The sequence below is a fragment of the Amblyraja radiata genome, chromosome 5 (assembly GCF_010909765.2).
Source record: "Amblyraja radiata isolate CabotCenter1 chromosome 5, sAmbRad1.1.pri, whole genome shotgun sequence".
Lineage (NCBI taxonomy): Eukaryota > Metazoa > Chordata > Chondrichthyes > Rajiformes > Rajidae > Amblyraja > Amblyraja radiata.
The window spans coordinates 95,956,047-95,968,407 of record NC_045960.1 but is presented as its reverse complement, the minus strand read 5'-3'; the positions used below and the strand labels follow the sequence as shown (position 1 = coordinate 95,968,407).

Below are 12,361 nucleotides of genomic sequence, written 5' to 3'. Positions count from 1 at the left end.
ATTTAACAGATATATCTTTTCTGCCAGTTATCATATGGTTTAGCTTTAAATGAGAATATGTCGGGAAGTTTTGAGCCCACACAACCTTGCTGTCTATTATTTAATATTATTCAATAGAGGGCTTCCTAGAATTTCTATGCCCACTGTACACAGAGCAAACTCTTGACCCGATCAGTGATCATTCTCAAGCACAGTTCAGATAGTCACTGTGCTCAAAAGAACTCAAGTCCACAGAGCCAAACCCTGTCACCATCATTGCACCACTCAAATATCACACTAAACATGATTTATTCTTTTATTCCAATTCAGTGAAAGTGTGCATCATCAGAAAAGAATGTGTTTGTATTTTGCACAGTAACAGACTGTAGAAAAGCTATAGCATTTAGACAGGAATGTAAAAGACTGCACAATTGTAAACATGACACATTCTATAGTTTAACCATATATCAGCAGCCACCATTTTATGTAGTGATTGTTATTCTCAGCAATACCTACACTAACTGCACACTGAAACAATGGCATCTTAGTCATTTAATTTCATCTGCTCTTTCATGCAATATTGTCTGTTATGTGGTGACCAAAAAGAGGTCTTGCAATCTGAGGCGTGGGTTCAGCAGGCAACAGCTAATGTTTCCACACATCGAGGCTAAAACTAGGGGGGCATTAATGCAAGGCAGCCATCAATAAAAACAAGAGAGGGTTTTGGAGAATTTCCTCAATGGCAAGTGTGTGCAGCTCATTGCCACGAGGGGTAACTGAGCAATGAGTATTGATGTATTTAAGGGAAAGGGAATAGAAGAATATGCAGCTGATATTGTGAGAAGATTTAGGCCAGGACACGGCCTTGAGAAACAAACTGGCATAATAGCCAAATGGGTTATTTCTCAGTTGGAGATTTTAAAGGAGGTGATTTGAGATTGGCACATGAACCTAGTTTAGTTAACTTTTGCTAACAATTTGCCACATTTCCATACATGAAAATGAAGGTAGATTAGGATAATGGAGATGCTGGAATCTTGCTGTTTGATCTGTGGGGTTGCTCCAGCCTTTTGAAGGTTAAAATAAGTTTTCATGAGGTTTGAACTTACAATTAATAACATTTAGTGATGTAACATGCTTTAGTGAAGGTACACTAATGAAGTTGGCAGGACCCTCATTCAGATGTCATTGTTTTTTGCCAATCTTATATTAGGTTCTGTGTTCAAATAAATAGCAAGCGAACTTGTGATGTAGATTATTTGTAGAATAATCTTAATTTGCCTTTTTAGCTCCTTTTAATGTACTTATGTGAGGAGAACTGGATATCACAATGTTTCATTATTTTCTCTTCTCCACAGAATAATGCAGCCATCTTACTTTTCATTTTCCATCTCTGGTGTTCTAAGAATAAACATAAAGCAGATTTTAAGAACATTATTTAACTTACATTTCATTAAATGTTAAATAGAGTCTTTCTTTACACTGTCCTTCCCCTGTCAGTCACACGTGGTAATAATTCAGAATGCTACCAATGTGCGGAACCATCTATTAATATTAGAGCCAGAATGGTAATGCAATATTCAGTGCCCATTTCAGTGAGAATTTAAGTTAAATGGTTGCTTAAAATTTGTCCCAGATACATATCTTAATGTACAAAGTTTTATAGATTGCTCGTTTTTGGCATTACAATTTGACATACATTGACTAAGTTAGTGCAAAAGAAAAGAAATTAGCAATAAATCCAAATCAGTTTGCCACGATAACCATATAACATATAACCATATAACAATTACAGCACAGAAACAGGGCATCTTGGCCCTTCATGTCCGTGCCGAACACTTATTTTCCCCTAGACCCATCTACCTGCACTCAGACCATAACCCTCCATTCCTTTCCCATCTATATACCTATCCAATTTATTTTTAAATGATAAAACCGAACCTACCTCCACCACTTCCACTGGAAGCTCATTCCACACAGCTACCACTCTGAGTAAAGAAGTTCCCCCTCGTATTACCCCTAAACTTCTGTCCCTTAATTCTCAAGTCATGTCCTCTTGTTTGAATCTTCCCTACTCTCAATGGGAAAAGCTTATCCACGTCAACTCTGTCTATCCCTCTCATCATTTTAAAGACCTCTATCAAGTCCCCCCTTAACCTTCTGCGCTCCAAAGAATAAAGACCTAACTTGTTCAACCTTTCTCTGTAACTTAGTTGCTGAAACCCAGGCAACATTCTAGTAAATCTCCTCTGTACTCTCTCTATTTTGTTGACATCCTTCCTATAATTAGGCGATCAAAATTGTACACCATACTCCAGAATTGGCCTCACCAATGCCTTGTACAATTTTACGATCCTATGTATTGGCTACAAAACCAAAGACCCCATAAGGCAGCTCGCCCACGTACTACCAGATTGCCAAGAAACCATTCTACTGAATACTTAACGATTAAATTAATCACTATGTATGGCCCTCTGGCAAGGGTTCTAGATACACGCATGTGATTAATTGTGTTCGAGTCACATTAGGTAAAAACTGTCAATTAATTTACATTGAAATTGAGAACTGAAACTAATTAATTAACTTTCCAAAGATTTTGCTGTTAATTATATAACGTCCAATTACTCAAGAGTAGACTGCAAAACATTCAAATTTCTCTGCATGGAAATTCAATTGAATAGGTTGAGTTCAACATTTTTGCTTTTCCCTATAGTGAAATACAATAATGATCCTTCTCCAGGTTATTCCATGTCTCTCAGGCATTCCTGGATATTGAAGCAACCACTCCTCCAGAGCACAAGGATTAGCAGGATGAAGTCCTCCATCTATCCTCCCACCACTCACCTCGTCCTCATCTTATTGTACGATCTGAGTGTCACTGACAAGGTCAGCATTTACTGTCGCTAAAGGCAACAGGCCCAGCATTGATCCTTGAGGCACACAACCTTCCACCATCACCCTCTGCATCCATGAAGCCAATTTTCTATTCAGTCGGATAGAACTGATTGACTTTATCAGAACATTTCTTCAGACTATTGATATGAAACATCGACTGCTCTTCAATCCTCTAAAGTACTGATGTTTGCAGCGTTGTCTTTTGCTTTGGGACCATTCCAAGAATGCAGCTTCATGGTGATGATGTTTAGGAGTTAAATATCGCCAGAACATAGGACTCTCGGCCTCTTCATTTCCTACTGCTGCCGGAACAGCAATCGTCTTGACTTTTTCACTCCGGTCCCAACCCACCAATCGGATCACCAACTAATGAGCTGTCCTGGGCTCCCATCTACCTCACTGGAGACCCTTGGACTGTCTTTAATTGGACTTTAGCATGCACTAAACGTTATTCCCTTAGCATCATCCAAATAATCCAAGATGGCGCCCAACCCAGGCTACTCTCTGTGTACTAGTCACAGAAGAGGATCTGCAATCACGCATTACAATCGCTCCACTGATTGTAATCATGTGTTGTCTTTCCGCTGACTGGTTAGCACGCAACAAAAGCATTTCACTGTACCTTGGTACACGTGACAATAAACTAAATTCAAACTCGGTACAGGAACATGCCCTTTGTCCGACCATGCAATCTAACTAATAGCCCTGTCCCACGGTGCGGGTCCATTCAAGTGCTCTCCCGAGTTTTAAAAAAAATCAAACTCGTAAGCATGGAGAATGAACGTAGCGGGTTTGTCGGAGCTCGGGGACGTCTCTTAGCGGCTCGTAACACTAACGGCAGGTACTCGGGAAGACTCGCTAATGGCAGGTAAGCACGGGAAGACACGTTGAAAAATGTCCACGAGAGCCCTGAGTACCGACGAGTGGCCATTACCGTAAATCTCCGAGTTCGAATCAGGGCAAACTCGGGAGAGCTCATGGAATGAACTCGCACCGTGGGACAGGGCTATAATCCCATCTTGACTCTTCAAATGAAACAAGATGACATTTTGTGGGATGGATTACCCCAAGAATAAAGGATCACAGGCGGGCAATAATGAGAAATTATCTTGACCCAGACGATAAGGAAGGTGAAATGGTGTGGGTGGAGAGAGGAGTAAACAAAAGATTTTTAAAAATAGTGGGAGTAGTTTGTCGGACTTAACCCAGGACAAAGTATTTATAGAAATCAGATTATTTTCTAATAAAAATATTGGAAGAATCAGGGGAGTTTTCGTGTTCACACATACTGGACAAATCAAGTTGGCTAAATTAGTTAAGAAAACTAATTCTCAGAATGCATCCAAAGCAGAATACCTGGAAAAAAATGCACTGCGGAGTCAACCTGAGTACCGGTCATTCCAGGTTTGAACTTGTGTAACGGGATAAATTTGTAAACTGTTCGCAAGGGATTCTCGAGAGAACATTGATCAGTCTTTAGTTATCAGTTAATGATTGTATATGGAGATGTTGACAAAAGTGGATTAAGATGTTACGTTTAAAGACATGACATTTCAACAATGGCACACGTATCAAGCCACATTTTGAAATTTTCCATTCATTGTGTGTAATTGCTGTGAAAACGGACACAAAATCCGTTTTATTCATCAGTGACGACCTTGATTTCTCATTAGCAATGTTTTCCAGGAAACAGTGTGCATGATGAACTAAAAAAACCTGCGAGAATTTTAACAGTCAGCAAAACGAGACGAAAATGAACAAAAAATAAAACGGGAAACGCAGTTAAAAGGAAGAGAATACATGGATTCTTTTACAGGCTGAGACAACAAAAAAGATGTGGGGAAATAGGAGACGTTGAGATATTAAACCAATATTTTGTGTCAGTTTTCACAGGACACATATTACCTACATGAAGGGCAGCAAGGTTCCCATGGCAGTATAAACCAGAGTAATCGATATTAGTACAAAAAATAATGGGGTTAAATCCATGCAAAGACTGTTTGCCCAGATGGCTTACATCCAGGGGTTCTAAAAGATGACTGCATTTGCAGTGATCCTCCAAAATTCTGGAATTGTCCCTGTGTAAGTGTAACACTGCTGTTTAAAACAAAGGGAGAAAGAAATTAGGGGATTACATTGCAACAGGCCTGACCTAAATTCCAACTGGAATTGAGGAAGTGGTCAAAAACCTGTGAAAATCATGTTATTACGTAGAGCCAGCATGGTTTTTATGAAAGGCGATATGTGTTTTGATAATCTAATTTGAAGATGTAACCGGCAATGCGAGAAGGGAGAAACCTGAATTTGCAGAAGGGATCGAGTGAAGTGCCAGGTGGTAATCTGATATTCAGTATATGAACTCACTAGGACAGATTGAAATTAGATTCAAGAATCGCAAACAGGGGAAAGGAATAAAGGGTCATATTCAAGTTGGCAGCCTGTCCTGTGGGTTACCATTATTGATCATTGTAGGGACTTCAGCTATTTCCAGTCTCACATTAGAGGTTGGGTCCTTGTGTAAAACAGTTGAGTCTGCTGACAACACAGGCTAATTGTGCGGGGCGGTGGAAAGGAATAGACGCATATAGTTCAAGTGTGCACAAGGAGGAGCAAACAGCTGGTTGAAGAAATTAGAGCTGGGGTGGAGGGGTTAGACTGGGGAGAAGCAAAGGATCGAAATGAGGAACATTTCCATGTTAAGTTAGGTTTCCAACCTTTGGAATTCTGTACCCGACAGGGATGTGGTTACTCTGGAATTCTCATCATAGAAGTTTTTGGAGGCTGGATCATTGGGGCTATTTAGAAAAGATAGTCAGGGAATTGAGGGCTCAGGGGATCTGGTAGAACAGCCATGATCATATTGAATGATGGGACAGGCTCAAGGAATGGTCAACAACTGCTCCTCTTGCTGGGTGTTCTTATAAGCAGACCAGATGTTGACTGATATGTGTCTCTTAACAGAACGTAGAACAGCATAGGACTGGAATTGGTACTTCTGCCCACAATGTCTGTGCTGAACATGATGCAAAATTAAACACATCTCCTCTGACTCCAGGTAAAACATAAAACAGAACAGTACAACACAACAAAAAAACAGGCCCTTCTGCCCACAATGTCTGCCAAACATGATGCCATGATAAACTGATCTCATCTACCTGCAATCCATATCCCTTCATTCCCAGCATATCCATATATCTGTCCAAAAATCTCTTACATGCCACTATCATATATCCATCTCAACCTCCACACTCTGCAGCGCATTCCAGGCACTCACTATGTGTCATTTTTACTCTGGGGGGGGGAAAGGTTCTGAATGTCCCCCCTATCTCTGTTCCTTATGCTTCTATCAGGTCTCCCCTCAAGCTTCAACTTTCCAGAGAAAACAATCCAAGTTTATCTAATCTCTTCTTATAGCTAATACCTCTAACCTTGGCATCATCCTGGTAAACCTATCTATCCCGGTAAACCACGCCTGCACGCTCTCCACATCCTTCCTGTAATGAGGCGACCAGAACTGCACGTTGTACTCCAAATGTGAACCAAACAAAGTTTTACATTAGCTACAGCATAATTTTCAGACTCAATGCCGCAACTGCATATCAGTTGGGATCGAGAGAGAAAGTAAACTGGAGGTGGAAGATCAGCCATGATTTAGTGATCACTGGAGCCAGTCAGTCTGAGACAAACATGGTTTATTCCTGCTCTTATTTTTCATGTTCGGTTTGGGAATGTAGTGTATGGAGCATTGTCTTTTTGTTAACCCGTTAGAAATTAGGTGAACTGCCCTGCTCTTCTCGAAATCAGTCAATCCAACGAGACCTAGGAATTGCAGCTAGGATATACTGTCCCAAGTGCTACTCCATGGAGCCAATCTATTAATTCATTGGAGAGTTCCTTCCAGTAACTGCTGAGAACAAATTTACCAATTAAAGTTAATTTTATCTCTCACAATAACATTGGGGTTTGAAAGTCGTCTCCGTATCATTTAAAGAGGCACGAGAAACTGCTGATGCTGGAATCTGAAGCGTTACGAGTGGGTTACGATGGAAGAACTCAGCGGTTAGACAGCATCTGAGATGGGACACGAACAGTCGACATTTTGGTTTGAGACTTTTCATCTGCATTGAGTGTAAAGGGCCGGTCCCACTTGAGCGATATTTTAGGCGACAGCCTGAAGAGGTTGTTGCGTCGTCGTCAGGTCGTGATGCGTGGTGACGCATGTAGTGACGTACGGTGTCTCCCTGTCGCCCCAGGATTTTGGAATGTCGAGACCCTTCTGAAGAAACGTCACCCATTCCTTCTCTCCTGCTGAGTTACTCCAGCTTTTTGTATCTATGATTGTAAGCATGTATATTCTTTTCGCTGTACTTCAGTACACTTGACAATAATAAACTAAACTACACTAAACTATCCTCTACTCATCAGGAGCAATACAATCACGAGTTCTGCCTCTACCATTACATTCTGCAGCAAGTCCTCCCAACCCCCACTGTCTGGCCAGCACAATGTTGCCGATACTCACCCTGTTACATACATTTTGTTGGAGGTGGTTGTAGTTGCCAATCTGTGCCACCTTCTGGTCCAGGAGGGCGATGGATCTGTCAGCGCTGCACACATTTCTGATCAGCTTCTGCAGTCTGGTCTTGATTTTCTTTTGATCTTCCAAAGAGCAGCCGACGATGATGGACTGGAATTTCTGATTGACGGGGCCCTGCACAGCCTCGGAGGAGCAGGCGTTGTAGAGAGCGACCAGGCGGCTCTTGGCGCTTGCCACGTCCTGCAGGAGCTTGTCGACCTCCTCGTCAATCAGCGCCGTGGCTCTGCTGAGGAACTCCTCCTGCTGGGCACTGCGGGTGGTCTGCACAGAAACCACCACCGTCAGCGTCCGGCCGATCAGCCTATTGGCGGTCAGGTTCAGTTCCTCTCGCTCCCCTGCAAACAGGTTTACACAGACTGATTACCGAGTCCCCAAACTCATTCAAATCACAATGCATCCCAACTGGACTTCCATCCACGTACACATTCCATTTAAATAATAACAATTCATTTTATTGCTAAGAATTAGAATTAGAATGCCTTTATTGTCATTCAAACAAACAAAGGTTTGAATGAAATTTCATTCCCTGCAGTCATAACAGCAAAAAAACAAAACACACAATTAACACAGTTCCACACAAACATCCATCACAGTGAATCTCCAAACACCTCCTCGCTGTGATGGAAGGCAAAAGTATTTTCTCTTCCCCTGTTCTTCTCCCACGGTCAGACAGTCAAACTGCTGCGTCATGGCGATCGAGGCTCTTGATGTTAAAGCCCCCGGCGGGCGATGGTAAGTCCCGCGGCCGATTAAACCGTGCCGGGCCGATTCAAACCCCGCGATTCGGGGCGGCTGAAGTTGCCATTGCGGGAGCTCCCGAAAATCGGTCTCCTACCTGGGACCTGTGAGCTCCCGATTTTACCGCCCAAAGGGACTGCAGCCGAAGCTCCGAAGTCGGGTCGCAGGGGCAGTACCACCACAGCCTCCGAAGTCAGCCAGCTCCGTGATGGTAAGTCCGCAGGCTCTACGACTGGAGCCCTTGGGTCGATTCCGGTTGGAGGCCGCCAGCTCCACAATGTTAGGCCCCAGCGAAACGGAGACACAACAAGGAAAAGGTCGCGTCTCCGTTCAAGGAAGAGATTACAAAGTTTCCCCCACCCCCCCCCCCCCACATATACACAACTGAAAATAAACCAAAAACATACTCCTAACAAGACAAAAAAAAAGAAAAAAGACAGACGGACAGCAGGCGAGCCGCCACCAGAACAGGAGAAAGGAAAACTACAATTTTATCATTGCTGGAACTATCATTGTTATCTTCATTTCTTGGATTTGAGATACGCAATGAATCATTGCAGTGGCATAACTGGTAGAGCTGCTACTGACTCACAGCTCCAGAGATCCTGGTTCGATCCTGACACCCGCCACTGTCTGTGTGGAGTTTACACTTTATCCCTGTGACCATGTGGTTTCCTCTGGGTGCTTCGGTTTCGTCCCTCATCACAAAGACATGCAGATCCAGAGGTTAATTGGACGCTGTAGATTGCCCCTGCTGTTTAGGCGAGTGATAGTGTATGGGGAATTGATGGGGATTTGGGGAGAATAAAGTTGGATGGTGTGGACACAATGGGCCTGTTTCACTGCTGTATCTCTCTCTCTCCATTAATATCCACAGCACAAGCCAATACCTCATTCCATTGGACCTGTGCTTACTCTGTTACAGCCAACAGACAATAATCCATCACTGCCGTTTTATCTTGCTGCCTCACAGATTGATCAGCAATCATCCAATTCTCCGTTCAGAGTTGCTGTTGTCTTTACCTGAATCAGTCCAGTGGGAAAGTACTTAAGTTCAAAATGTGTACATTAACTCCAATTAAAATCAGAAAGAGTGTAAGGAAGCATATATGTTAGAGGTGGCATCATCTGGAGGTTCAGCACATTTCACCCATTATGTCCATGCAAATGTTTATCACTCAAGGCTCCCCCCTCACTACTTCATCAGCATCAATACCATTGTGTATTCCACATTCTTTTGGAATAATACTCCCAAACGGCACTGATCGGAGACAAATGAACATTCGATGAATGTGCTACGGAATATTTGTGTTTTACACTTAAAAGCGGGAAGATTTTTCCCTTGTGAATTGATCACAAATTATCAGCGAGCACAAGAAGTTAGGGCTTTATTCTTTGGAGCGCAGAAGGTTAGGAGGGTTATGGAGGGTTATGGTCTGAGTGCAGGTAGATGGGACTAGGGGAGAATAAGTGTTCGGCACGGACTAGAAGGGCCGAGTTGACCTGTTTCCGTGCTGTAATTGTTATATGGTTATATCATTCAATTTTCTGACACACAATCACACAGGGGAAATCTCTCCCCCTGGTGTCCAACTTTAGATTGAACCGTAGGCTTTGAACACACCTGTGACTTATTTAATAATAAAGGAATTGAGAGAGAGAGAGTTACAACAACTGACCTCAATAAATGTGGCAAAGTATTAACTTTTGAGTAAAATATTTTTAATTTATTTCCTGGAGAAGACTGCTATTTATATCTCATCCACAGGAGAGGAAAGAACAATCTCTGGAAAAGAAGTAATCTTTATAAAGTTTTAGAGCGTGGAAATAGGTCCTTCGGCCCAACTCTCCATGCCGACAAAGATGCCCATCTAAACTGGTCCCATTTCCCTACCTTTGGCCCATATCCACTAACACCCTTTCCTATCTCTGTACTGTCCAAGTGTCTTTAAAATGTTGTTATTTTACCTGCCTCTACCACTTCCTCTGGCAACTCGTTCCATGTGCGCACCAATCTCTTTTGGAAAAATTTGCCGCTCGAGTCCCTTTTAAATCTTAAACCTGTGCCATCTAGATTTAGACTCCCCTAACCCGGGTAAAGGACTGTGGCTATTCACCTAATCTAAGCCCCTCATGATTTTGTGCTCCTTTACATGGTCGCTCTGCTCAGCCTCCCACACTCCAGAGATAAAAGAACAAGCCTATTGGTCTCCCCTTATAGCTCCAGACCTCTGCGCTTGGGAATCCACAAATCTTTTCTGCACTTTTTCTAGTTTAATGACATTCGCCCTCTTGCTGGGAAACCAGCAGTTTACAGAGCACTCCAAATGTGGCCTTACTAACATCTTGTGCAGCTGCAACATGATGTTCCCAACTCATTTGAACCTGCTCCACCATTCAATACGTTCACTGAGAGATAATTCTCTGTCGCAAAACCACAATCCCACTCTCCCTATATCATGTTCATAAGCTCTAGGAGCAGAATTAGGCCATTCGGCCCATTAAGTCTACTCCACCATTCAATCATGGCTGATCTATTTTTCCCTCTCAACCGCACTCTCCTGCCTTCCCCTTGATGCCTTTTGTCCCATCTCCTTCTTAAATCCTTTCAGTGACTTGGCCTCTATGGTCCCCTTTTCATGGTGAACTTCCCCAGGTTCATCACCCTTACAAAGGAAGATATCTCTCCTCATCTCACTTCAGACACCGACTCTTTGTAATAGACTTCCATCCACCTTCACCCTCCAATCCCCAAACTTAATGCAACTGGGTGATTTCATATTTCCTGGCAAATATGAATTCGAACAATAAAAGTATCAGGATTAATATTTTAACTAATTTATAAATATAGAACAAGGTAAAAGATTTCTTTTCATTTTCATAAGATGATGTGTTTTCTGGTTACATGGTAACATACCAGATCTAATGAGTGAAATTTAAGTTTGCCTTGGATGTGAAGAATATGAAATAAGACAGGGGAACAGGTAATGAAGGTCCTGACACATACACATATGGATCTGGTAGTTAATGTCTTTTCAGGCTCATTTTAGACTCATTATAGGCCATCGTAGAGTCTGTTCTCACCTTCTCCATCATGGTCTGGTTTGGCTCAGCCACCAAGCACGACACCTGGAGGCTGCAGCGAATCGTCCGATCAGCAGAGAAGATTATTGGCTGCAACCTTCCCTCCATTGATGAACTGTACACTGCAAGGGCCAGGAAGCGAGCGGGCAAGATCATCTCTGACCCCTCTCACCCTGGCCACAAACTCTTTGAATCACTTCCCTCTGGAAGGCGACTCCGGACTGTCAAAGCTGCCACAGCCAGACATAAAAACAGTTTTTATCCACGAGTAGTTGCTCTACCCAACAGCCAAAAATTGCAAGCATGTTGGACACCGCACATCTTGAGGAAATGCGATTCCTCCTAATGGATAAATCAGGCCAATTCATAACGAGTTGGTCTCCATTTATCGTCTTTTTGGAATCATATGGTGCAACACAATTGTAAAAGCTAACTGTTTCAGGACTGGACGAGGGATGGTCGAGATTATAAACAATGATCTCCTTACCTTTTTTTTTTTTATGTCTTATTCTGTTTTTTCTATTTTCTTTTCCTCAACTTTCTTCACTCATTCGTCTTTTTTCTTTTTCTTCACACACGATATATCTCACGCCTTTCTATCCTTTACTATCTAATTTATTTTTCTTATTCTCATCTTCCTTATTATAACAAAAAAAATAAGAAGCTGTACATAAAATGTATTATGAAAATATATATTAGGCACTTTGGTGCCATATGATTGTACTTACTTCTAATAAAATAAAATATTAAAACAGCCAAAAATCTGTAGCCTCCTTTTGCTCTGGTATTTTGTTGGTTCACGTGCTTGATCAATGGTGTTTAATCATGAATGTTTTATTATTATTAATGTTTAGTGTTTTCTAAGTCATTCGTAACTGTCATTGTATGCCATGTTGTTACTTGTGGGTGGAGCACCAAAGCAAATTCCTTGTATGTGAATACTTGACCAATAAACTTACTTACTTACTATGAATTCTTCAACCTCATAGATGCCACTAGTCTTAACTCTTCAGTCCACAACTGTAAAGCCATTATGTAGGCATGGAACAAGTTGTTGAACTGTGTTGC

At 42.1% G+C, this 12,361-nt stretch overlaps 1 protein-coding gene across 2 annotated transcripts in view; it reads right to left on the bottom strand.

Annotated features, from left to right (window-relative positions):
- Window positions 1-1,235: 1,235 nt before the first annotated feature.
- The window catches only part of bag2 (BAG cochaperone 2), a 14,068-nt gene continuing 2,942 nt past the window's right edge, over window positions 1,236-12,361 (bottom strand). The window contains exons 3-4 of one of the 2 annotated variants that reach the window (XM_033021858.1): window positions 7,397-7,806; window positions 1,236-1,380 (exon numbers count right to left, since the gene is read on the bottom strand). In XM_033021858.1, the coding sequence (XP_032877749.1) occupies window positions 1,360-1,380; window positions 7,397-7,806 (431 nt within the window). In that variant the 3' untranslated portion in view covers window positions 1,236-1,359. The remainder of the gene's footprint in view (window positions 1,381-7,396; window positions 7,807-12,361) is intronic. The other variant, XM_033021859.1, reaches the window with a different exon arrangement.